Source organism: Manduca sexta, chromosome 11 (assembly GCF_014839805.1).
Source record: "Manduca sexta isolate Smith_Timp_Sample1 chromosome 11, JHU_Msex_v1.0, whole genome shotgun sequence".
Taxonomy (NCBI): domain Eukaryota; kingdom Metazoa; phylum Arthropoda; class Insecta; order Lepidoptera; family Sphingidae; genus Manduca; species Manduca sexta.
Window position 1 is genome coordinate 12,806,071 of NC_051125.1, and position 27,818 is coordinate 12,833,888.

General features: G+C 36.7%; 4 protein-coding genes across 5 annotated transcripts in view; 1 reads left to right on the forward strand and 3 right to left on the reverse strand.

Moving 5' to 3' along the window:
- Window positions 1-8,359, forward strand: part of LOC115445880 (fumarate hydratase, mitochondrial) — a 31,933-nt gene extending 23,574 nt beyond the window's left edge. For both annotated transcript variants that reach the window (XM_030172360.2, XM_030172361.2), the window contains exon 10: window positions 7,300-8,359. In XM_030172360.2, coding sequence (XP_030028220.2) covers window positions 7,300-7,431 — 132 coding nt within the window. In that variant the 3' untranslated portion in view covers window positions 7,432-8,359. The remainder of the gene's footprint in view (window positions 1-7,299) is intronic.
- Window positions 8,360-10,549: 2,190 nt separating this feature from the next.
- Window positions 10,550-11,904, reverse strand: LOC115445879 (RUN domain-containing protein 1). Its single transcript, XM_030172359.2, has one exon. It carries the CDS (start codon window positions 11,766-11,768, stop codon window positions 10,971-10,973), a length of 798 nt encoding a protein of 265 aa, XP_030028219.2. The 5' UTR covers window positions 11,769-11,904; the 3' UTR covers window positions 10,550-10,970.
- Window positions 11,905-19,183: 7,279 nt separating this feature from the next.
- Window positions 19,184-27,292, reverse strand: LOC115445873 (plexin A3). Its single transcript, XM_030172352.2, has 2 exons — window positions 26,894-27,292; window positions 19,184-21,337 (listed from the first exon to the last, which is right to left on the reverse strand). Exon 2 carries the CDS (start codon window positions 21,318-21,320, stop codon window positions 19,323-19,325), a length of 1,998 nt encoding a protein of 665 aa, XP_030028212.2. The 5' UTR covers window positions 21,321-21,337; window positions 26,894-27,292; the 3' UTR covers window positions 19,184-19,322.
- On the reverse strand, window positions 26,889-27,619 carry LOC119189045 (plexin-B2-like). The gene is made up of 2 exons (XM_037437692.1): window positions 27,600-27,619; window positions 26,889-27,252 (listed from the first exon to the last, which is right to left on the reverse strand). Exons 1-2 carry the CDS (start codon window positions 27,617-27,619, stop codon window positions 26,889-26,891), a joined length of 384 nt encoding a protein of 127 aa, XP_037293589.1.
- Between the last annotated feature and the right edge of the window lie 199 nt (window positions 27,620-27,818).

The window sequence follows — 27,818 nt, forward strand, 5'->3', positions numbered from 1 at the left end:
AGTAGAATAAAAAAATATTGCTAAAAAAAAACTTATTTTTTGTTTCGGTCACGGTGAAGTGACTGCACTACACCTGATAGGTGGTGCGAGATCCAAATAGGGAGTTGACTGACGAGAGGTGAAACCACTCGCCAGTCTACTTAATTGTGCCGACCTGATTGAACCGGCTATACACAGGCTTATCCGGGAACGCGACACACTAACGGCGCCATGGTGGTCTTTGTATTTTACTAGCTGACCCGACAGACGTTGTCCCGTCTTAACTATGAATTTGTAACACGCATTCTGTCATTCGCTGAAATTAACTTTTCTTAAATTTTCCAACGTTTCGTTCAACTTCCATAATTTTTTCTTTCATAAGATCCTCCTTACAATAACAAACAACAACTAACTAAACTAACACTAACAAACTAAACTCCTTACAACAAAAAATAGTGAAATCGGTTCAGCCATTCACGCGTGATGGCGTGACCAGGGGAAATAGGGATTCATTTTTACATATATCTATATGTATTATCTATCTATATAGATATACGGTGTTTGCTATCCAGGCGTATACAAATATACTACAACCAGCATATAATGTATGTCTAATAGAAAGTCTGAATATATAAGAATGGTATGCACTATACATTTTATTCTTAACTATATCCGCGTCAAATTGCGTTCCTGTGTTAAAAATGAGGTAATTGCTGTAAGATAATATGAACATAGCTTCCTCTTGGTAAATGGGTTGATAATGTGAACGTAGCTTCCTCTTGGTAACTGGGTTGATTACCTCGCGCTGCACCCGAATTTACAAATGCAACTTGTTTACAATATCAGTGCAGATAGTAGTTCTCCATAACATTATGTATAAACATTTTTTTCTCAGTAATTTCCTGCCTTAGGAAGTATTTGTATTTATAAATCAGATTTAAAAAAAATAGAAACTAATTTAAATAGAAACTGGCATACAGATATACAATTTACAATTCTTAGTTGACATACCTACTATAATAATATACTTTGTATGCCTGAAAAGTTTCACACATAGCTGTACTTTTCCGAAAATAGTAATCTCGCGGGCGGAACTGCGAGCAACACCTAATCAGCTAGTCTCCAATATTTTGTTAATTTCGTTGCCTGATGATATTCTTATCTTGTATAAACAATAATTTAATGCTTCATTTAAGGTGGTAGCTCAAGGTCCATTTTCATACATTTTGTTTCGGCTTTAATCTGGGTAACAAAACAAGTATTGGCAAGTAAAGAATTTAAATTCACGTCTAGTTAGTGATTAGTTCTCGCAGTTGAAAGAAAAACGTAAAAATAATTAATAATCATGGATATTTCGGCCTTTAAAATTTCGTCATATTAAATTTTAAAGGCCGAAATATCCATGATTATTAATTATTTTTACGCCTTAAATTTTTACTGCCAATATTAATTAACCTAAAAACCTGCTACCACCTTAAGTATGACTCGTTTGCCTTATATTGTTTTTATATTAAGCGAATTTTAGGTTACCAAGGAAACCTACAGACGTTGACTTAAGAAATCGTTTTTTTTTCCGTGTAGACAATCACGTCAAGCTGACTTCTAGAAATTTTGCGCTTGCAATATTCAATTTGTCGAGATATCCACCTTAACTTATTTTTTATTTTATTTATTAGGGATCACCAACAGAATTTACAATATTACATACGAATAACTAAAACAAACAAAAAAAACATCTGGACTAATTGCAGTTCTAATAACAGGCAACCACAACATGCGCACGGTTAGAAAAAGATGCTTATCGGCCATCGTGTCAAACAGCGAGACCCTTCCCTTTGCCGGCCACACACACATACATAAACTCAACACTACAGCAACTCTTATCACTCATTCCAAAATAAAACTCAGGAAAAAAAAACAAAAAAGACCGCTTGACCGACTCAGAAAAACAAAAATGTCAGCAGAGAAAATTCAATTTTGACAACCTCTTGAAAATTATATAAACTGCGGTGATACGATATTTGTATCTGCTCGGATAGCGACCACCGTATACAAGTATAAACTCGCTATAGTGGCCCAGGTAAATGCGTCGCGTTCCGGGATCAGCTGTGTGCCAGCCTGTATATATCTTTTATCCATAATGCCAGCAGAATTGTGACTACCTTACTGCCTGACATTCTATCTGGACGCCACTTCACCTACCTTCAGGTCTAAGGGGCTCATATGGCCGAACCCGTATAAAAATCCCTTTTTTAATACCAAGGATTCATAGCAAACATTTACGAAATACCACTTGCTAGCTTTTACTTTTACATGGAATTAGTTTAGATCATGGGTCAAGTGGGGGGTGCGCGCCCCGCGTGAGGCGTGGGAACTTATTTTAAAGGGTGTTGTTATTGTATATTTTTGCCATAAATTTCTATCCCTGGGGAACACTACTTTCTTCTGGATGAAAAGTATATGCCCTTCTGGTTTCCGGCAATGCATGAAAAATTTCATGATAGCCAGTTTGAGTAGCAAAGGCGTTAAGGCGTAAAAAATATATAAACTAATTTTATACTACTAGTAAACTTGGAGAGCCTTTTGGCTTCCTCTTCCTTGCATTAAATAGAAGGGGAGCGTGGTTAATGTATTTTAGGCAGTATGGGGTGGCGTGGCATAAAATACTTTGGGAACCCGTGGTTTGGATGTTACGTAGGCTACTTTGTAGGCCATTTGAACGCTCAAAACCAGATTTTTGTACTTCATATCCAACTATTAACTTGTGTTACCTATTATATAAAGACTTACCTATATATTAAAAACTTTAAAAATGTCTCTAACATATGATAATGGAAATCGTAGAAAGCAACAGACAAACGCGGCTGGCCACCATGTTTTATACTATTCAGAGTTATACGTACAATTTTTGTTGACATAAGTATACCTCATTAATGCTATTACGAAGATAATTACCAAAAATCCAGTCAAAATCGACAAAAAAACCTGTGAATTAGCAAAAATTCGCATAGAGCTAAAAATTGGTATGGACGTTAAATACATTATCGTTGTAATTGTTCTTTTTTCTCGATATATCGCGAACGGTGATTCGCACAAAAAAAAAAATACAATTGTTGTGGAGAATTGTATGTTCTACAACTTTTTTCTGACCTATTTTTCGACAATACCCCCAGTTTCGGAGAAAAATGGTAAAAACCGTAATATTTTACCTTTGACCTTGAATAAAATTTTTGCACACATAGGATCGATGGGGACTTTTGACATTTTATTGGTAATGACATATTGAACGTCTATACCAATTTTCAGCTCTATGAGAATTTTTCCTAACTTAAATTTTAATTTGACTGGAATAAAAATATTAATCTTTAGGCAGTAAATATAATTTGTCAAACGTAATATTATGATACTGATTAAATACAGTTTATGTTAAAACCGACAGATACGTATTAAGAGCAGTTAAGCTTCATACATACATACAGAATTTAAAAGTCTAAAAAAGTAGAGTATATTTTATTTTCGTTTTTATAATAACATGAATGTTTATAAAGGTTTTGGCAATAATATACCAATATGAGTCCTCTAAACTATAATACATATTTAATTGTCTGTTATGGATTTTTTTTTATTATTTTCGGTACATTATTACTCGTTAAAGTTTCACTGAAATACATGCCAAACTGCGCCGAGTGTAGAGTGAGAGATGACTCACCATAATTTGACGGGGTGTATACAGAGTACACCTCATATTCTAGGCAATAATACATAAGAATTTAATAGCGTGTTGTAACTTGTAACATGCAGTAAATCTCCTTAAAAAAGAATATTAAAATAAATACAGGGTATCACTTTGTTGACAAGATCGCAATTATTTAATTTAAACGTGAATGCTTCTGATGCGAGTCCGCGTTCACTTGTTTCTGAATTCGTATCTGTATCATGTCGTTTAAGAGTATATATAAGCATCATAATGTGAAGAGCGAGAGTATTTGGTTTAAATTGCGTCAGTCGATATCATTATGGAATACGATTTAATAATAGTTGGCAGCGGGTCCGTGGGGTCTGCCGCCGGATACTACGCGGCCAAAGCTGGTGTCAAAGTGTTAATGATAGATAGTCATACACCGCCGCACACTAACGGTGCCCACCATGGCATTACGAGGATCAACAGGCGCGCTTACGGTGAAGGATCAAAATATTTGCCGCTAGGCCTCCGATCTCAACAGCTCTGGGGCGAATTAGCTCGGATGTGTGATTACGAAATCATGAAACCTTGCGGCGTACTCAATATGGGCCCAAAAGATTCACCGTTCATCAAAAACGCTCAAGCTAGTGCTAATATATTTAATCTAGATACAGAGATTTTGACCGCTAAGGAAGTGCAGAAGAGGTGGCCAGTCTTCACAGCTCCTGATGATTATGTGGCCGTGTACGAGTCTAATATAGGATTACTGAGATGTCAAATAGCAGTGGACACTTTTGTCAAGCTGTCTAAAAAGGAGGGAGCGGAACAGCTGTTCAATGTCACGGTCACCGCAGTGGAGCCGATTGAGAACGGCGTGGAAGTCACCACGAGTGCCGGCAAGTACAGAGCGCGGAAAGTCTTGGTCTCAGCAGGAAGTTGGGCCAAAAAAATACTGCCCGACCTACCGGTGAACATATTACGCAAGGTTTTCATGTGGCACGAGGCTGATGAAGCATATCAGAATATACCGTCGTTCATCATCGAAATGGATGGCGATATTTATTACGGAATACCAGCGGATAAAAACGGACTTCTTAAAGTAGGAAAACACAACAACAACGGGCGGTCGATGAATTCCGTTGAAGAATACGTTCCCTTTGGTGCATGGCCTGAAGATAAAACAGAAACCCTGAAGTATTTGAGTAAATTCATGCCTGGCGTGGGTGAGATAAAGCGCGGGGAAACGTGCATGTACGACATGAGTCCAGACGAGGACTTCATCATCGACACGCTGCCAGGGAGCGAGGATGTGCTCATCATGGCCGGCTTCAGCGGGCACGGGTTTAAATTCATACCTGCTCTTGGCGAAATGACCGCGGCGTTCGCACGCGGTGAAAAATATCCTATCGATTTATCTATGTTCGGTTTAAAACGATTTAAGAAGCGTGCGCAATTATAATGTATAATGCAATTTTCATAATGTCTTGAGGTGTAAATACAATATTCAACATTAAGTGTAGAGATCTGTATGTATGTATGTATGTATTTCATGTATCTACAATTGTATTGACTGACATAGATGCACTAATAGTGTAATAAAACTATTATGACCTGTATTTTAGCAAATTTCATATTATCGCCTTTGTCACGCGAGAAATTATTTCATTAAAATATTATGTTAAGAAAAATGAGTATAGTATCAATACTACAATTTTCTTTTCACAGTTTTAATTCGTAAAAAAATCTTAAGAAATGACCCTTCCCCGAGCAAACGACCCTAAACATTCGTTCTATATACATATTTCCGGTGCACGAATTAAGGGTGGGAATATGCAAAGCTTTACTTACAATATTTTTTTTAAAGAGGCAATTTTATGACTTTTTGTAAATTTTAAACTAATAAAATATTCCTCATGATCTCGTCTATTTAATAGTGAATTTTGTAAATTAAAATAATATCTACTTTAGTAGGAGATATACGGCATCAACATTTAAAGTGAAATTTTCATTGTAAATTAATGAAACGATATTCACATTTAAAAAAAAGATGCTACTAAAGTAAAGGTAACATGATGTTATTTAGTAAGTAATTTGATCTTATTTTCTTTTACTATAATATTTATTATAGATTTCTCATAGATAACTTCTAAAAATACTGTTACTGTGTCGGATTTATTGGGGAAAAGCGCTCCCATTCCTATGACCAAGCAATACATATTTTCTCGTTTGTCAACCTTTTACGGTATTACATTGCACCAAATACACTGTCGTGCCAAGTTTGATATAAGTGTCATTATTTGTGTTTCTGGTCGTTGGTTCTGTAAGGAAATAAGCCCGATCTAAACTGCCCCTGGTTTTTATTGTCTGTTGTTCATCTGAACAGTTTACCCTTTAGATAGAGAATCTCAAAAATAGCAATTAGCATTAGCATTGTTATTTAGCATGCTAAAACATGACGATGAGTATGCTAATTAAATTAATTCGAAATATCATTAATGGCCATCACTAGTACTTATCTCGTGTTTTAAATGCGCAGTTACGTAATTTTCGCTATCTGACCAGTGGATTGAATATTTCAATAAACATTGTTTATCTCGTTACAATCATTGACCTCTTGTACGGGACGATAAGTCGACTGACACCCGAAGTAGCGTGTTAATTCCATTGGAAAATGTTTGTGATATATTCCCAATATGAAGAATGCGATAAAATCGAAAAATTGCTTTATTTCCATGTAGGTATACACTCGCGTAAACGTAAGAAATCATTATATTCCTAATACTCGCACTAATACTATTACACAGTGTGTAAAAATTGTTTCAAATAATTTAAACGGAGGGAAAATATACGTAGATGCAAACAAAACTATATTTATTACTTTGTGCGCGTGAGCATTGCGTTGCCATGACGACTGGCGTACATTTATTCACCGACACTACACACACCATCAATTGTTATACACGCCGGCTTTCGATTATAATCGATCTATACTATAAATTGTTTATTTGTTACTAAAAACACAGTGTTAAAACACTTACAAAGTTCATAACTCTAGAAATTGTAATTTTTATGATAAATAATTATTTTGGCAATTGTAGTCACAACGCCTCTCGTTGGACTTAATTATACACATTTGGACTTCATTATACTTCTAATTTGACGTAGTGTAGTCACTGTCATGCATGAATAAAATATAAAGGTTAAATATGCTCTGATTGCACCTCTTTTACTTTTTCTAGAAAAAGTAATTAAACTACCCTCTAACTAGGTGTTTGGTTGCGGCTTTGCCCGCGTTAAAAGCCTTTACTGTTGCAAAAGTCATTAACACAATGTAGCGATTCATAGCGAAACTGAGACGCCATGCCAGTGCCATCTTAAAAAAAAATTAGGAAATTTCATTATTTCTAATGAGTGCAATTTACAGGGATAAAAAGTAGCCTATATGTTAATCCAAGACTTGGCCCAATTGTGTGCAAAATTTCATCCAAATCCGTTCATTTGTTTTTGTGGTTATTTATAACAAATATCCGAACATTTTAACAAAAAATTGTATTCGTTAAATTAAGAAGAAGAACCTCGATTACCTATTACCACAATATCATAAAACAATTTTAATGTACATTTTTAATTATTTCCAGGCGGCGTTAATTGCCAAGACCGCCCACAAGGAAGGTGGCACGCTGAAGGACACTGCTATCAAGCTAGGCATTCTCACCGCTGAGCAGTTCGACCAGTGGGTCAGGCCGGAGGAAATGCTGGGACCCAAGTAAACGCGCCACAGACGTTGTTAGCCATGAGGCGGTGATTGCCAACAGAAAACTCCCATCAAACTATTGGAACCGCTAAATAGACCCGTAAAATGCTGGTATCTCGGCAAACTATTGTGCGCCAATTTAAAATGGAATTATTCATCATATATTTTATCAATGGAGTTTTCACAAACACTGCCCTACACAAAACTGATTCGAAAGTATTGTTGAACTATTTAATAAAACTGTAATGATGTCCTTTTTGTATAGTTATACATTATTTTTTTAATGATATTGCTTGTAGAGTGGATGGCAATAGTCTTGTAGATTTGTTATTTGAAACCAAGCTTATGAGAATAATGTACAAATATAAAATTATCTGTTTATTTCATAGCCTAACAAAATGATTTGTTAGTATGTGATAGAAACTCTCGGCGTCAGCTGACCAATGCATTTTGTTTTATAATATTTAAATTAGTCAGTTATATAATTAAATGCCTTCATACATGTAAGGTAAATCTCTGTTATCTTTGAGGTAGTTAAAACCGTCAGTCCAACTTTACTTGAAGTCTAAGCCTTATTGTAATTGCAAACATCGGATAGAATCTTCGAGAACCCCAGATATATTTATTAAAATTCTTCTGTACTTAACAAAAACAGTATCTTTGGCACTGGTATCTGTAGGAATGTGTATGATCAAATTTATTTTATGTCTTCATTTGTCATAATGCTGATACAAAAATATAGTTCCTGATAACTTACGGTGTACCAGATACTGGTTGCAATTATGCAATTATAATCTACCATTAAGTTCTCATGTAAATTCCATGTATTTAATATTCAGCCAAGTCAACATGTACAACGCCTCCACTGTGTAAGATCGTTGGTATTGTCTCATGTACAATTTACATTTTAATGTACGTTATATAAATAAATTATTATATGAAGATGTGTTTTTTTTTGTTGTCATATCTTTGTTACAGTCGTTGTTTGAGTTGTTTTGTACAGTCCTAAACCTAGCTTGAATGTAAACAATTATCTCAGTAGTTAGCAATAATGAGCAAGTTTGCTGATGTTTTATTCCATATTGTAATTCGGGTAATTAGGGAGAGGAATTGATAGGCGATATTCAATTATTTTTGAAATCAGGAGAAATAAATTTCTTAACATTTCTATTATAGAGGGTAATCGAACTTTAGAATGTAAAACTGTTGTCAGTCTCTAGAGAAGACATGACCACTACCCATATGATACATCATTCAAATAATGTATCTGTGAACATTGCAATGTTTTATAATCAATTGAATCCTAAATTAGATAATTCAGATACGCTAACTATAAAATTTTACCAAGAAATATTTTTAACAATCATAAAAATAAAGCTTTAGAAACCAGTCAATACAGAATTAATAATTCCATTTCATTCATCTGAATTTACAAAGTGATCACATTATGGAATTATAATTGATCAGTTTGATCACATATTTCACTAAAACTGTGGTGCGATTAAAGTAGACAATTCAATCTACTGCCTCTACAGTGTGAATGCACTGTTGATTGTTATATGATTCAATTTTGACTGACAATGTTGCCAGTTTTCTAATACAATACAGTGCCATGCAATGCTTCATCATCCAAATTCTCATTCAAAACACCAATTTTGCCAGGAAAGGGGAGTGATGAATGAAAAAAGGTAAAAAATAAATCGAATCTATTATGCATTAACTACATTATATTCAGCATTGATTTAGCTATACAATTTTTGGTTGATCTTTGGTAAAACAATTTATCACATAAGTTAAAATAATACTTTGAATATGCTGGAATGTATTTGTACAATAAATGTAGGACCTTAAGTAGATTGCATTATAAGACTACTTAAGCTGGGTGAAAATAATTTACTCTGGCAAAAACAACTCCTTCAGCAGTTAGGTAAAAGACATTGAAATGGCAATGTGTAGCATTAACACTTTTCCTAAGATGGAAGGCCTTTGTTCAGTGGCGTTAATGAGTACATTTAGTGCAACAATGCAAGAATTAATTATAAACCATTTGTTGTCATGGAAACTGTTACTCAATTTTATTATATTAAAGCAAATTATTTTTTTTAATAAAGCATAATTTTTAAATTTGCCTTATTTATTATAGAGATTACTTTCTTCTTCAAATGCCAATAAATTCAATGAAAAATACTGATAGCTTCTGTAAATCTGGGTGTGTTGTGGGGTGTTCACTGACCATAAAATTATGGGCTTCCTTGTTTGGCCACATTTAAAAAAGCTTACTCATTCTTGCAAAAAACAACTTTAGGCCATCCTTATTTAGCAACAGTGTCCTTGTGTCAGTGTAACTGAAACATAATGACACTCCCTTAAAGCATCTATTTGTAACAGGAAGCTGCCACATCCTAATCCCACCCAGCATTACCTAGATCAGGGACAGCATCTTCTAAGACAATTTTTATTTCATAAAAAAGTTGAAATAAGGAATATCATATATGAAATAATTTACATAAACAAAATGCTATTTTTATATAATTTAAGTGTAGCATCCTAGCTTTTAGAAACTATCAACAATACCTTGTAGATTTTATGAAATTAAAGTTGCTCATAAAGAAACATGGCCCTGATACATTGACTAGACTAGATTTACAATACCATAGCATATAATAGCATGACCTAACATGGAAGGCATTATAAAATTTTGATTATGTATAAAACAGTATCCTTATTACATAAACACATCTTTGATATTCTGGAACTGTTTAACGGCAAGATCCACAGGTAAGTCAAAGTTGTATGGCGTAAGGCGATCAAGACTCTGCAATGCATCTTGAAAACCTGTGTTCACAATGTAACTTGTGGCAGAATAATATGAATCTATCAGTGAACGACACTTCAACATTATGTTCAGCCAAATTACAAGTTTGTGTGCATTTAATGCAGCACATACAAAAGCTTTAAAATGTGCATCATAGCTTCTTTTATAAGGTGTGTGTGATGCCAATATACTTCCAATTGCACTGAGCAAACTCTGCTTATTAGTTATTGCAGTGCCTCCAACAATGTCTAAATTAAAACTTTGACTTAACTTCCTAGCAGGGGTTGAGTTAAAATGGTCTCCATCGTTCAGATCATAGTATCTCAGAATGAGTTCCCAAATATGTAATGAGCGAGATGTGGAAGATCTTCTGACAGGGAAACAACCTATAATAGGTACTAGAGAGCTTGACTCAGGGCCAGTTAGGCCATGCTGTAACAGATCTCGGAGATTAACAGCAAGATGGCGACGCACCGCAGTTGTGAGCGGAGCATCGTTTATAACAACACCACCTTCTTCAGACTCACTGTCATAACTGTCAATGATAGCCTGTGATGACCTTTCTCTGGATACTAAATGTAACACTGCATCTATAGACATCTCCAGTTTAGCACGCAAATTACCCCAGTGAGTGACTATTGTTGATGACTTCCTCTCGAATCTCTTGTTTGTATTCGCAGAGCAGCCAAACTGAGACACAGTAAATATCTGTATCAGTGTAGAAGCTTTTCGCATAAGGTTTATAGTTTCTGCTCGCAAATCATCATTATTTTTGCTTTTGTTAAATGTTTTCTCAAACTTCTCTGACTTGATATTTTTGCCTCTGGTTTACTTTTGCTATTATTTAAATCCTCATTTTTCATCAACTGTATAAACTTTTGCATATCCTCTATGTGTGTTTGCAGTTTGCTGATGATTTCATCCTTGGATAGTTGTCTATCGGCGTACTGACGGACGGCGCAGTTGATTTGATGTCTCAGCTCTTCAGCAGTGAGGGGTTGGTGGCAGCCTTCTTCTAAGCTTTGGTCTATTTCATGGCGCAAGTGCTCTATAAGCGTTCTGTGTTTCCCGTCGACGTGTGGAGTCGGATTAGACGCGAATTTCTCCAGTTCTTTCAACTGAGTCTTCAGTCTCTCTATAAAATGCGCCTGCCTCGTACGCTGTCGCCGTATCTTGCGCTCTAGTTCGGCACATTCACTACAGGAAACCTCCCCGGAGCTGCCTTGTGGCGCGGCACGAGAGTCAAGGACTCCGCGCGAAGTGAATTCTTCCAGCGCCTTTAACATTGAATCCTTTTCTTCGGCTGGTGCTTTTAGTATTTGTCGTAGACGAAACTCCACCTGTGCGAGATGGGACGTCAATGAAAATACCGAAGATGAAAGAAGCTCTTGTTCTTCCTCTAAGGCGTGTATTCTGTCGCCAGGAACAGGATCTGGAACATTTTCGTCGCATAGTGTCTCTTTGGGCGCGCCTAAAGGCTCGCAACGGGGTTCTTGCCAAATAGGTATTTCGTTTACAAATTCACCTATTGATTCCATTTTATAAATTAAGCTATGTTAGCGCCAAACAAAACATTGTCTCATCGATTTTCATAAAGCACACACAAAAATCTGCAGAACTATAGACGTCATGGTAAATGACATTTCCTTTGACGTCATGGCTCTTGGACACTGGGCTTCAGTATTGCCAACTCTTTTTTGCTGGACTTACACTAAATTATAGATCGGCAAATTATAATAAATCTTACTTTGTCACAATAATTGACGGAAAAATATTATTCTTATATTCAAAGAGTTCTAAAATTATGCTTGTCATTGTTGTGAGCAAACATTGGGAAGATTGTCATACAAAAATATTGCGCTTATGCGATAGTTACTCAATCTACCGTGAAGTAGCAAATACACATGTAAAATAAATTTGATAATGCTTTATATTTTGCACGCTAGATAGCACTAGTTTATAGTAAGGTTTACCATTGCCATTTTAAGAATATCGGTAATTTAATATTTTATTAGGACATCAGGGCCAAATGTGTGATCTAAAAGTTATTACCAATTGGTAATAAGTCGCTGTCATATTTGAAACAAGATGTCGTAATGTTTGTCTTAGATAATTATTCAAAAAATTTGCATACATTATAAAAAACGTGTCATCTGTTTCCGAAAAGTTTTACTATTTCTGAGTAGCGATTTGTTGTGAAATTAATCAATTTAAGTTATCGATATTTTTTTTCTAATGTTACAATAAGGGCCTACAAGAGTCTACTGTTTTTATTTTAAATCTACCAATTACGAATATAATTTTCACACTAATATAATTTAAAAAATGATATATGTACTTAAGTATGTGTAGTAGGTATTACTATAGATTTCTGCTACTTTTAATAAGTAAGTATATTCGTTCATAAAAAATGGGTTTGCTTGGCCGAACCACTTACTCTATTGACAAAATTATCTGCAGCGTGTCAGTACCACTTAAGCTTTATAGAAACAAGAACAAAACCAACTGTAGTTGTTTTTACACCTTTTATGTTAATTTAATATTTTAGAAAACGACTTTCTGGAATTCATTCTTATGTTATTTCGATCTGTAAGTGAAACACTAAGTCGTAGACTTTGTCTATAATCTACACTTATAATAAATCTTCTATACTTATAATACTTATAATAAATCTGTAGAGAGGTCAATTCTGTACATGAAATATATTTCCAAAATAACTATCAGGGGGTGATTAGGGATCGATACTGATGCCAAAAATGCAATTAGTAAAATTTTTGTCTGTCTGTCTGTATAACCGTTATAGAAACAGAAACTACTCGACGGATTTTGACGAAACTTGGTACAATTATTTGTCATACTCCTGTGCTGGTTACAGTATACTTTTCATCACGCTACAATTAATAGGAGCAGAGCAGTGAAGGAAAATGTTGGGAAAACAGGAGAAGTTACTCCATTTTTTAAGTTTCCGCCGCGTGTGCAACCTTAATGGTTAAAGCTACACAGAAATCATGTATGACGGAAATGTTCGCCTTAAAATTATATAAAAAATATCCCACGACAGTATATGTCTATCTTTTATGGTTGACTCACAATAACACGTGTAGCTCCCGATAGCATAGCAGTTCGAAGCTTTCTCATTATATTTGTCTACTCTTACGTTTATAACACTCGCAGTCAGCCCCGGATCTGGGGGGAGGGGGGGGCAAGCCAGGGCCCGTGCCCCGGGCGGCGAATTTAGAGGGCGGGAAATTCAAACTTGGCAGACGTATAGACATCTCATCATTAACGCAACTTTGACTACTGCGACATCTATACTCTATACTACTCTATTATATAAAGCTGAAGAGTTTGTATGTTTGTTTGTTTGAACGCTCTAATCTCAGGAACTACTGGTTCAAACTGAAAAATTCTTTTTGTGTTGGATAGCCCTTTGTGTATGGAGTGCTATAGGCTATATATCATCACGCTACACCCAATAGGAGCGGAGCAGAAATGGCTAATCTCAGGAACTATCGGTTCGAACTAAAACAATATTTTTGTGTTCGATAGCCCTTTATTCGTGAAGTGCTATAGGTTATATATCATCACGCTATACCCAATAGGAGCGGAGCAGTAATGGATAATTTCAGGAACTACCGGTTCGAACTAAAAAAATATTTTTGTGTTCGATAGCCCTTTATTCGTGAAGTGCTATAGGTTATATATCATCACGCTATACCCAATAGGAGCGGAGCAGTAATGGCTAATCTCAGGAACTGCCGGTTCGAACTGAAAAAATCTTTTTATGTTGGATAGCCCTTTGTTCGTGGAGTGCTATAGGTTATATATCATCATGCTATACCCAATAGGAGCGGAGCAGTAATGGCTAATCTCAGGAACTACCGGTTCGAACTGAAAAATTCTTTTTGTGTTGGATAGTCCTTTGTTTGTGGAGTACTGCGTATCATCACGCTTTACCCAATAGGAGCGGTTTAGTAATGGCTAATCTCAGGAACTATCGGTTCGAACTGAAAAAATATTTTTATGTTGGATAGCCCTTTGTTCCTGGAGTGCTATAGGCTATATATCATCACGCTATGACCAATAGGAGCAGAGCAGTAACAGTTTCAACATGTTGCAAAAACGGGGAAAATATATTATTTTTGAGAGCTTCTGTTGCGTGCGCTGCGTAAACGGTTAAAGTTATGCAACAATGATGAATGACGGGATTGTTCATCTTAAAAAGTTATACAAAAAGTTATTACAAAACAAAGTCCCCCGCTGAATTTGTCTGCCTGAACGTGTTAAACTCAAAAACTACCCAACGTATTAGGATAAAATTTGATATGGAGACAGTTTGAGACCCTGGAAAGAACACAGGCTTCCGGGAAAATATATAGCGTGACTTTTATAACGGAACACTTTAGCCTGAAAAACTTTATAACGCGGGCGGAGCCGCGGGTAAAAGCTAGAATAAAATAAAAAGTAAACATGATTATACATTTAATTTAAAAAAGCTTTCAACAAGCATGAAATAGACATAAAATAGGAGTTATTCGCTTTAATAGCTTTTGAATGATACACCCGACATAAACTTTGTTAAAATTATTTGTGGCTCATGAGTTTCATAAATTAGTGTCTTTTTGAAATTTTAGAAATACCTACTCACATAAATACTTAATACATAATATATGTACGGCTTATTGTTAAATATCATTTAAAGCAAATTATCAATATCTTTAGAATTGTCAATGGTAAAACCAATGGTAAAAAACAAATCAATGGCAATGGTAAAAACTGACGCTATCTACCGTGCAATAGTTACTTACATCTTTTTCTATTTTTTTGACAGCCGTTTTGCTATAACATGGTAGATTGAGTAACCATCGCATGTGCGCAATATTTTTGCACGAAAATGTTCTCAATGTCCGCTCTATATCAATATCTTAAATCTTTGATGTAGCTACCTTTGGAGCATGGCTGCTTCGAGGAGTATCTGTACCGGATCGTAGGTACGGAGGTGTCTGACAACTGCCCGCATGATACGGCTCAACACACGTTGGAGTTTTGCCCAGCTTGGGACGAAGAGCGCAGCGCTCTCCGGTCAGTCGTCGGAGGAGATCTTTTGCTGCCAGCCGTGATCACTTCAATGGTTGGCGAAAGTAAAGTGCAAATAAATAAATAAAAATATTACGCCTATGATAAAATAAATCTATAAGGTCAGGACTCAGGGGCCATATTTCGTGTATAGGGGCGTTTGATAGCCGTATAGTTAAAAGGGATTTTTTTGACTTTTCAATTGGAATACGGTGCCTAAGCTAATCTACAGTGGCGGCCTTAATCGAAGCAAGGCCCCAGGCGAAAGTAAAAAAGTTCCCCAGTTTTAACAGTTTCATCGGTAAGATCGTAAAAAAGATGTTCCAAAACAACGCGCGAAGCCCAGGTCGGTTGCTTGGTTCGCCTCCCCTCTAGGCCCCTTTTACTCATCTAGTTACTTCATTATATTAATTATTAGGACTAAGGCCTAATCCCTCTCAGTAGTAGAGGAGGCCCGTGCTCAGCAGTGGGCAAGTATATAATACAGGGCTGATATTATTATTATTATTATTATTAATTATTAGCTGTTATTTATGATATTCATATTGTTTGTTTGTATATTTTGTTGATTCTTCTCATATCATTAGTTTCACGATACTTGGTGAGTTTTTCTCGCTCATTGAATAAAAACAAATTTATAAATACGTGGTGATACAACCAATGACCGTGTTCTCTATGCACGCCTTCGGGAACAAAGGCGTGATTATATTATGAATATAAATTAGTGGTTGTTTCAATTGAGTTTTCAAAATGTTGACTAAGCATTACAGACAAGAATATCAGATATCTGAGATTCGAAGATTCGGTGCGGTCGACCCCTACCGGTTTTTCCATCTACCCATCCCTTTGGGGATAAAAGCGTGAGCTTATCTTTTTGTTCGTCAATAACGTACCGTAACGTAATTACATATATATTTTGCACTAAAACTAATTGCTTTCAATACTGCTGCCGATTTCCAATTAAGTGTACATTAATTACTGTGCAGCTCAACTGGTTTCAATAGAAAAGCGTTTCCGTAGGAAATGCAATACATTTTCCACTTCCGCAGGGTCGCCATCCGTTGTCTATTTAAGGGATTTGTTCTTTAGCATTCGGGTGACGTGAAAATATTAATAAAATGGCGGAACTTTTTGAATTGCGTTTTAGTAAATGAATTTAATAGGGCTGAACTGCGAAAATATTTCAGGCAGATTGTAATCTACATTACGGCAGCCGTTTTCAATAAACAATGCCAATTTCAACATTCAATCCGATTTTGAAAGTAAACTGATCAAAATCACTTATTTGAAAACAAAAAAAAACTTTATTTTGATAATCAATTTTTGACATAGATGGAAAAAATGGATAAGGATCGTTTATTAAATATGATAGGCAGACAATAAGTAGGTAAGCTGCAGAAATAAGATTTTCTAAATATATGTTTGATAATAAGAAACAAACAACTCAGAACTTTAAATTTTTTGTTTTGTAGAAATTTTTTGTTCTAAAGTGGGTTGATTAAGTTCAGAAGGGTTAAAGACTTACTTGTAAACATTGATTATTTTCTTGTGACCCAAAACTAGTGAATGAATTTAAAAATAAGTTGGGGGCGCCATATGATTGTTAATTAATATTTATTCTTCTATAAGTACTGTTATTAAAAGAAGGAAACCTGGATGAGTTTAATTAAGTGAACGTACCGCGCAATGAATAATTTAATTATTTCAATAATTATTCATTTAATTCCATAAATATAAACCTGTATACCATCCCAGCGACCGCGCCGCCGGACATCGTCGCTACCCAGTAAACCCAGTGGTAAGACCATTCATCCATAATCACAGCAGGACCGAGACTGCGGACTGGATTTAACGATCCAGAATATGGCAGGCAGGCACACTGACAAGCTGTTATACTCAATCCAACAGCTAGAGGTGCTGAGCCAAGACCTCGAGCTCCTCTACTCACATCCACAACGCTAACGAAGACTGCAACCAACAGGAAAGTCATGATAAACTCTAGTGCGACGACTTGATCCACTCTCATTTGGTAGTGAGATGTGGTGGTGCTGATCTGGCCTCTTGAGGTGACGTGGAATGATACAGCCGATGCTGAATTTGGTTTAACGAAAGTCCTTAAAACTAGACGGAAATCGTATCTTATCAATGTTAGAGAAATAGTTCCTAGTAGTTTGGTTTGATTGTATATTATAGCTAAGAATACGTAGCGGTGATACTTGCATGCAAAAGTATATTTTACTACCTTATTAAGTATATGCCGGTAAGTTAGAAAGTGTTTCGTCTGATATTAAGTGATCGCACCAGCTATAAAGTAGGTATTGGACGACCATAGCTACTCGGGCTCCTTGGCAGATTCTTTTCCGAGCTCTTTCCCTTGGATTGAGCGCCCTGGGTGGTCGCCCGAACTGTCTCCCGTGAAGTCTGTGGTAACTACATACAAATGGAGATCCTCCAAAACCTCGTTTACTATGTAACAGTAAAGTGTCACTTTACTTTGGTTTTTGTGAGACAATGGCAGGATCTATCCAGGTCGAAATAGTAGATCCAACTGTAGCCTATTATGCTTTTAACCTAGGGCTACTGGCCTTTTAAGATTACGTTCTAGAAAACGAAGAAGTTTAATCATGACTTATAAACATCCTCAATTACCTGCAATAGCTCCCAACACTTGCGCTACAATATAACAAAGTGCCTTCAAGTGTCCCCACACACAGTCGCACCAGTAGTTACTGCAGGGTTTATGTGACCTCCAGAAACATTGCCAATTATTTGTACCACAGTACTGACGGGGAAGCCATTAGCCAACGCTGTGGCCACTATACCAGTTTCAGATAATGGCGCACAAATATACAAATGTGCCCAAAAATTCAGCAATTATTTGTTTCGATAGTTTTTCATTTCATTTCCTCCTATGAATGATTTGAATTTTTTGTAAGCCATTTTAGGAATTGCAATTGACAAGAAACTTATCTAGATGGCTAGGGTTTACAAGAGAGCTTACTATATTATTAATTTCGTCAACACAATTTCGAACTTGGAGTTATAAGCCTCTGAAATGGAATACGTCGTCAACTTTTTGTTCCATAACATCTAGGTCTGTGTAAATCAAACAAATACATTAGATAACCGAACCAACCTGGCTTGCTCGGAGTAGGGCCCCTCAATCACAATTAACTAACGTGTACTTGACATGCTGTTCAGAATAAAATCAAGAGTTGAATTCTTTGGATAATGGAGTATTCTTCATTATAAATAGATTTAAACTGATATTTCAGTAGGTACAAGAAATCACTTAAAACTTTATGACTGTACTAGCTATTGCTCGCGGTTTCACCCGCGTGAAGGAGTATTCCGGGATAAAAGTCCCGCTATATATTTGTGTGTATTATAATATGTAACAGTAATTAGTACAAAAAAGAAGTCCTGCTGTGAAAACAGAATTAAAATTCGATAAGAAATGAGGCAGTAATTCATATTTCAAATATTGCTATGTGCAGGAGTGGACTCGCAGTGGGGATATCGCTCGGTCTCTTTCTTTCGCGTGCATCGTAATTCCAGATGACATCACACGCAAGTATTTCGTCCCTTTACTGTTTTTTGACACTAACCCGTACTACCTAATTACAGTGGCTTATATATTTTTACCGTATTTCAATGATTTGTTCTGTTTTAAAATTTATACGACGTACTTATTTTATAAAAGTTATAAATAAAAATAAGTCACATACCCTATTGTGAGTTAATTGAAAGTGATAAGAGATTTATTAAAGTGGTGATTTCGAGGGAAGGTATATTTTTTTATAATCCATATTTTGTCAGTGTGCGGGATTATGGTATAAAAAACAGTCATCACGGTATCGACACAGAACCTTTATTGATTGATTTAGCCTAGATATAATATAGTCCGTCGGTAGACACTGTCGCGTCATTAAAGATAAAAAGCTATATATCATATATTATATTAATTTAATATCTTAAAACTAAACATGATCCTCAAATTTCATTTTGTTTGCTTTTCACCGCAATTCGACACTGTCAATAGTTGTAAGTGTTTCAGAGTCATTCACTCGAGTTATTTGATGCTCGCAGGTCCCTTTCGTGGTCCATTTGCACTTATATGTCTTAGGTAATAAATGGCACGAACGTTCGTCGGACGCCATTACCGCACATTTGTATATCTTGAGATGCACTCCTTGAGGGTTGTCTAACCGTTTCCACTCATCCCACGCGATAGTGAGAGAAGCGCTCATCATTGGCGCACTGCTTTCGTAATTCAATATTGCATCGTCGCAGCGTACGACATTGTCGTGGAAATTCCCCGCAACTGCCATCGTCCTAGCTTCAACTTTAAATAAACAATATAACTTGCCAGTCATGTTCGGCCTTATGCCTTGAACTTTAACTTTTACATTTACTTTGATCCCTGCTGGTACCCATATTCGTTGGGGAGCTAATAATTTCGGACATACGACAGTCATTTTTTTATCTTGTTCGATTGAAACTGTGTTAGAAACAATCATGGTGTTATCCTGACCAGCAGCATCGATGCAAATGGAATCAACTAAGTCCCAGTTACAGTTATAGGGAGAGTTAGTACATTGGGTGCAAGAAACATATGAGCTGCAAGCAAAAATCGTGATTTTGGTCGCTGCGAGCTCAGAGCCTTTAATAGTGGCCAGTGATAACTTGACAGTGTATTCATGTAGGCCGACGGGGGCCCGAGGCAGCTTCTCCGAGTCAGGCGTGAGGCAATCCACGCCGTATTCATGTCGTGTTGCGTTCAGTACTATAGTGAGGGTTGGCAGTGTGTACACACACAACAGTTCGACTTCACCGCTCGGTATGTTCTCGACCATTAGACGAAGAGGTGATTCAGTAGTGCGTCCTACTGGTGTATCGTGAACATTATAACTGCAGTGTGTGTTATTGACGTCAAATAATATACATTGTGTTCGTGGACCGCACTTCTTTTCGTTCTCGCACCATTCACAATAAGGGTCTCTGACTGCGACGCATGAAATACAATTTTTGTGCTCGCTGCATTGATGAACTTTTACTTTAGACACTTTGCGTTCAGTCATTACGTATAAATGCATCTGCTGGGTATCAAAGACCAAGTCCTTGTTAATTGGGAAGCCTTCATCGACTATAATGTCACCGTATTCGATGGCGGAGAAGGCGTCCTTTACTAAAAATTTTTTGAGATGGCCTTGCGCCGTACCCGCAAATACCACCGTGTTGTCAACGATGGCAGTTGCGGTGACTGCGGTCAGCCTCTTCTTGAATATAACTACAGCCTTCGTTTCCACTGGATTTTCGCCTCCCAGCGGTGTATTAACAGGTAACCCACAAAATTCTTCACTAATAGCCCGCATTCTTGTAGAAATACAGTGGTAGGATGGCGATATAAAATCTAAGCCTCGAGGGCCATTACCACTGAAGCAATTTTTTATGTTAAGCATAAACTTACGCCGAATAGCTTTGAGCGAATACACACAGAGCGCAGAGAGATTAGATGGCGTGTTCGTGTTTATAGACTCACTTTGGCTGAATGCAGCAAAAAGCACATCATGCTGAGCGGTTATTCCCAACTCTGCGGCGAGTACGGAACCTGCTTTTCCTACAAATGCTGCTTGAACTAGATTGTATTCAAAATTGCCGCCTGCCTCGCCTTCCCCGGTGCAGAATATGGGAATCTCGGTATAAGAGTAGTAATCCTCATCGTCTTGACATACTCGAACTAATTTGCTGTAGAATGTCTCTGATCCCACACCCCTTAATTGAGTCGTCAAAAAGTAGCTGAATCCGTCCGAGCTAAACCCATATACATAATTTATAAGGTATCGCTCCCGAGATAGAGAATTGACGAACATTTGAGTACCTGTATCTACTTCACTCCGGGCTATCATGAACAGACGATCATCATCGAGGGAACGACTGCTCACTATAGGAACTTCGGAGCGATATGGTGAGTTGTTCGTGAAGGTGACCCCCACGTACATAACTTGTGTCATTGGAGGATTAGGGGGACCTGGGGTAGTGTTGCCCAAATTCAGTCTTGGTCTTGCAGTCTTGGTCTTGTTCTTGCGTTTTTGCAAGACCAAGACCAAGAACAAGACCGCGTATTTTTAGCAAGACCAAGACCAAGACTGACCGTGCAAGACTTGAGCAAGAACAAGACATAGCCTGCAAGACTCTTGCGTCTTGCAGCTAGGACTTAGCGCTATTTCACTGAGTAGTTAGGTGTAACAGTTCGGTGTATAGGTAGGTACGCTTAGGAATTCTATGAGACGCAAAAACTGTATCAAAGAATATGAAAAACTGGACCTATGCGCTTTACGACTAATACCATAAACATAGCGAATAAAAAAATATCTATTAAAATCAAACTAAGTGCATGCATAGCTATGTTTTAACCATCGGCACTTTGATAATGCGGTATCAAAGGTTTTGTACTTACTTCTCAAAGAAATTTGCCGCTTTTCGGAAGTACATGGTTATGATACACGCGCCGGCGGCTTCTTTTGAAATCTAAAACAATCGTTGCCGCCACGCCGAAATCATAACATTTGACACTATTTGATTGCCGCCATAGGGCGTAGGTATACTCATGCAAAATAATTTCGAATTTTAAGAGTACCTACAGGTGTTCCAAAGAATAAATAAGTTTCAGAGTGCTTAGAATGAAAATGAATACATTATACTGATCACGCAAGTAGTATTATGATTGGGATAAAATGGTAAGGATAGCCCGACTAGAAATTTAAAAGTGCGACCAATGGAGCCCCTCTTGGGCTTCCCTCTTGGGGCCCACTTTGGGATGTCACGCAAAGCCCTCTTGGGCCCCCATTGGGAAATCCCAAATGGGCCCCCATTGGGAAATCCCAAATGGGGCCCAATTGGGAAATCCCCATCAGATCCCAATCTAAATTTATAAAAATCTAAAATTTCAAAAATCAAAAATAATTTTGAATTACGGACTCTGATGGTACTATAACTTTATATTTCGATTAGAAAGTGAACTATTGGTTGAATGCATCCTTGTCGTCAGTTGGGCTCGAACTCGGGTCCTCTTGATCATCAGTCGTTCACGTTACCACTGGTCCAAGCGGGAATATTACATTCGTCGCTTTATTTGATGTACATCGAATCAACTAGATGATATTACTAATATTGCGGTTAAATGTTTAATATTTGTTTCTGTTTTTCGTTTATCTTAGTTAGATTTATTCAAGCGAAACTATTAGCAATAATTTACTATTTCAACGTTGGGATTTCCCACTTAAATCCCACTCAAGCCCCAATTAGGAAATGTTAACAATAATTTTTCATTTTTACTTTGGGATTTCCCACTTTGTCCCCACTCGGGTCCCAATTGGGAAATATTAATAATAATTTTTCATTTTTACTTTGGGATTTCCCACTCGGGCCCCAATTGGGAAATATTAATAATAATTTTTTATTTTTACTTTGGGATTTTCCCACTTTGGCCCCACTCGGGCCCCACTTGGGAAATATTAACAATAATTTTTCATTTTTACTTTTGGGATTTCCCACTTTGGCCCCACTCGGGCCCCAATTGGGAAATATTAACAATAATTTTTTATTTTTACTTTGGGATTTCCCACTTTGGCCCCGCACGGGCCCCAATAGGGAAATATTAATAATAATTTTTTATTTTTACTTTGGGATTTCCCACTTTGGCCCCACTCGGGCCCCAATGGGGCATTCCCTATTGGGAATGCCCTTTGGGGCCCACTTGGGCCAGATGGGTACACTGGGCAATCCCAAAGTAATTTCTAGTCGGGAGGTAGTAGATGTCATATTAATTCATTCTAGTAAGTATATATTATAATATTGATTACTTATATGGTTTTAAACTAATTACTTAGGTACTATTATTGTACATTTAGTCATTATATTTCTTAAGTTTTTACAAGAAAAAATGGCAAAAAAGTGTTCAAATATCACCCCGCACCCGTTTAATAAATATTGTAGCCACTTTTAAATATACTTGAAACGTGTAAAAAAATTCTACAAAACTAATAAAATAATATAAAAAGCGTAGGTACTTACCTACTAATAAAATAAAAAGCCTGCGATAAGAGTTTTGTATTACTTACCAGCCCGAATATCTCTGAGAGAAATGATGAGAGTAAGTATTTACTAGCTGTGCCCGCGACTTCGTCCACGAGGAATAGTAACTTTGGAGGTATAGTGACGTTCAGGACTTATTTATTTATTTTAAAACTTCTGTCATCAAACATACAAACGAACTCTTCAGCTTTATAATATTAGTATAGATGTACGCCAAAACATTCACTTATATGTAAAGAATAGTGATTGGCACTAATTCTTTACATATATTTTATTCACGCGTCGCGTCTGTACAAGTAGGTAATATTTAGTGTGTGTTTGTACGCCGCACGCGGCATTGTTTGATTTGCGGCGGCATCCTTTTCATAGAGCCGGCACGTGGCGAGGCGGCGCGGTAGAAAGCAAAGAAACGTACTATAAATAAAGGAATTATTTTAATTCCAGTCATTTCCAATTGAGCTGTGCTTCGAGTCTAACTTAATAATTGTTTTTACTAATTCTCGTCGTTTTCTAAAAACGTATCATGTGTACAATTTAATATGAGTGACGAAGATTCAAATTATTCTAGTCCGAGTAACGAGAGTTTGAGTCACAGATCTAAAAGACCCAAAAGCAAATTTGAGGAGTTTTTCGAAATAATTCATGCATCCCAAACTGCCTTTTGTAAATTGTGCCAAAATAAAAAGATTGAAATAAAAATGAAAAACAGAAACACTTCAGGCTTAAGGAAACATCTAATATCTTTCCACAAAAAGGAATCAGAAATATTTCTTCCTGTTAAACCAAAATTAAGTGGAGATATCACAAGCTTTTTAGTAACCGCTGGAAGAAGTGGACAGGTAAGAATATTTTTTTAACAGTTAAAAGAATTTTAACTCTGCGTAGCTATTCATGCGATACTTTCAAAAACGCCATTAACTTACGTAAGTATTTTTGAGTTAGTGGTGTTTTCATCTAGGGGTGCGACATATTAAGTATGTAATTATCGTCTTAAATAAACACCCATATTTTCATTTAATCGGCCAGTAACAACTAAGTACTTTTTTTGGTAAATTACAGTATACAGTGCAACCTTAATATAACAAATATCAATTTAACGATTTTCTCGATTTAACAACAACAAACCTCCTCCTCTTAAACGCTCAAACCTAGTATGTTTTAAATAATAACACAAGATTTATTGTTTTGTTTCAGTCGGAAAACAGCAGTGACAACATCACGACAGCTACAGTTGATTGGGTGGTGAAAAAATATCTTCCCTTCTCATTTTTCGATGACGAAGCTACACAAGTATATTTTCGACGTATTTGCCCTAATATGGTGTTTCCTAAAAGGTCTACACTTAGAAGGAAAGTCAAAGAGCGATTTGAAGAGCTCCAGTTGAATCTCAAGGAACGACTTCAACAATTATCATCTAAAATGTCTTTTACCATTGATGGGTGGACGTCAATTGATGGTAGGAGTTACTACGGGGTTACTATTCATTATATAGACAACGAATGGAAGTATCAATCTGTAGTTCTTGATTTTATACCATCACGCGGTCGACATACTGGGGAAGATATTGCAACGATTTTCCATGAATGTTTATTGGAATATGGCATAATTGATAAAATACAAGGTATCACGGTCGACAACGCAACTGCAAATACCAAATTTATGTATGAACTGGGCAAACAGCTGCCGCTACACTTTGATTCAGACAATCAACATTTCCGGTGCTTTGCTCACATTTTAAACCTTGGTGTACAAGATTTATTAAAGACCTTAGCATTACACTGTGAGTCTGACACTAACGCGCAAGATCAGCAGTACGAAGACTATGCAGACGAAACTGAGGATGAGGAAGATGAAGAATCTGCACCAAATATTGCTGACTCGCGTACATCTATAACAAAGTTACGCAGTATTTCCAGTAAAATAAAAAGAAGTGAGATAGTGAAGAAGAAGTTTCAGTCTGCTTGTGAAGCAGCTGGCGTGCCATCAAATCTAAATGCCATTCTTGACTGTCCAACGAGATGGAATTCCACACATGATATGATTGGATTTGGTTTAAAAGTGAGAGCGGGCATTGACATATTGTGCAGTTCTGTCACCGAATTAAATGATTTTCAAATCACAGCTAATGAATGGCAGGTACTCGAAAAATTACATAAATTTCTAATAAACTTTAAACTTTTAAGTACAAAACTTGGTGGAGACAAATATGTTACATTACCGCTAGTCATTGTATCATTCAATCTCTTGCTAGATAAAATTGAATCTATGGTAAAACAGTTAGATGAGAAACCTAATCGATCTGAAGTGGATGAAAGGCTCATTCTAGCTTTCCAAGCAGCTCGAGACAAAATGCTTAAACATTACAAGAAGAGCAACTGGATTTATTGTACTTCTTTAATTTTAGACCCAAGGCATAAGGCTCAGACTTTTGACCTGACAATGTGGGGAAGCAACTTAAAACAGAAAGTCTGCGCAAGTTCAATGAACTTTATGAAGAATATAAAAGTCTACACTCAGTGAACAAATCTCTGGAATTACCAGAAAAAGAAAATCAAGTATGTGATGAAGATGAAGACGTAATAGACTTTGATAAACTCTATGAATGTCCCTCGACGTCATCTGGATCTTGTCTTCAAGGCTTAGTGATAGACGAGTTGGAGGAGTACCTGAGAAAACCAAGAACTGCCAGCTCGGAAGACATTTTAGATTGGTGGAGGACGCATGAGACAGAGTATCCGATTTTATCGAAAATGGCCCGTGATTTTCTCTCAATACCTGCAACTTCAGTACCTGCTGAGAGGTTATTTTCTAAAGCATCATTAGTAATTAGAAAACATAGAAATAGGTTAAGTGATGAGTCAGCCAGATAGTTACTTTGTATTAATTCTTGTTCATAAAAATTGATATAAAGTATCATAACCTAATGATAAAGCTGTTGATTAGTGTTGTATTTTATTTTTTATTCAAATAAATGATAAATCGTAAAACTCTTTTATTAAATTTCTTATAAGTTGAAGGTTCAATCTCTTTCTAGACAGATAAGTATTGTTCTTTAAAATACAGTCAAGTTATTGTAATTAATTTGTTTTTTTACATGTTTTTAGCAAATGTAAGCTTATAAATCATAAATGTTTATTAAGAAACAGTTACTTCCATGGAAAACGACATATAGGTCAGTTGATTTTTCGAATTTCTTATCAAATCTTCAGTTATTTATTAATCTGCTTGATCTTTACTATGGCTATGTTAATTCAAGCTCACAATGTTCCAATTCTAATACGTTTTTCTAAGATTTAAAGTAAACTTTAATAAATAGTAATAGACTAATAGGTAATTGCAAGACTTGCAAGACTCTTGCTGCAAGACCAAGACCAAGACCAAGACTGGGAGCGCAAGACCAAGACCAAGACCAAGATCAGGTGTATTGGCGCAAGACCAAGACCAAGACTGGCTAAGTCTCGTCTTGTTCTTGCATTTGGGCAACACTAACCTGGGGCGATGAATGCCACTGTCGAAGCTGTCGCATCGTTTGCCACGACGGGCTTACCGACTTCGCGCACATCATCCGAGATGTTGTTTAGATTTCGTACGGAACAAAGACCTTGAAGCACAGAACCGCACGTGATGAGACGACTACTCGCGTAATCGATCACCAAAGCCTTGTTCACATTGTCCGTGGGTTTCTTAATATAGTTCGAAGGGCAATCGAAGGCACATAGAGCAGAGTCGTTGACGGGGCCCGTGACGATCCACTGAGCGACCTCCAGATCGGGCGACAGCTGGTAGATCCTGTTGACTGCGCCGACGTACACGCGGCCCGTGTTGCGATCTACAACGAGGTGATTGAACCTTGGCGCCGAAATGGAGTCGTTGAATGACCGCAACAAACTTTCATGTTTCTATTCTATGTGAATCGGCATGACTCACTCAAGCTCTCATAGCCCCATTGACGTAATGATACAAGAAACCAAGAAATAACTGAGTGCCTTTAAAAATTCACTTAACAAAGAAAACACGCAGAACATGCGTCTTAGTCTTAGTCTTGAGACTCCTCGTCCTAAACAAACTAACGATCTTCTTAACATCATTTAAAACTTCATTCTGGTTTTTTCAGCTGACGCTCATAATCGCGTCATTTTGTGTTTCGATGTGTGAATTCGCGAATGTCTGATGTTAAGAAAAGAGTTACTAGTTACCAGAAGTGGATTACCGTCATATTGTTTTCATGGTATTGATGTACTACACTTTTCAGTTTATGCCGTGTATCAAGTTTGAATTGAAAGTTTCTTGTTCGGTCATGTTTGATAAAACAATAAAAAAAGACAAAGAAGACATTAATTTTACGAATCCGAAATATTAAAACATTTTATGGGTTCAATACTTTGCATTTTTTATTGGACGATCCTTTTCCAAAC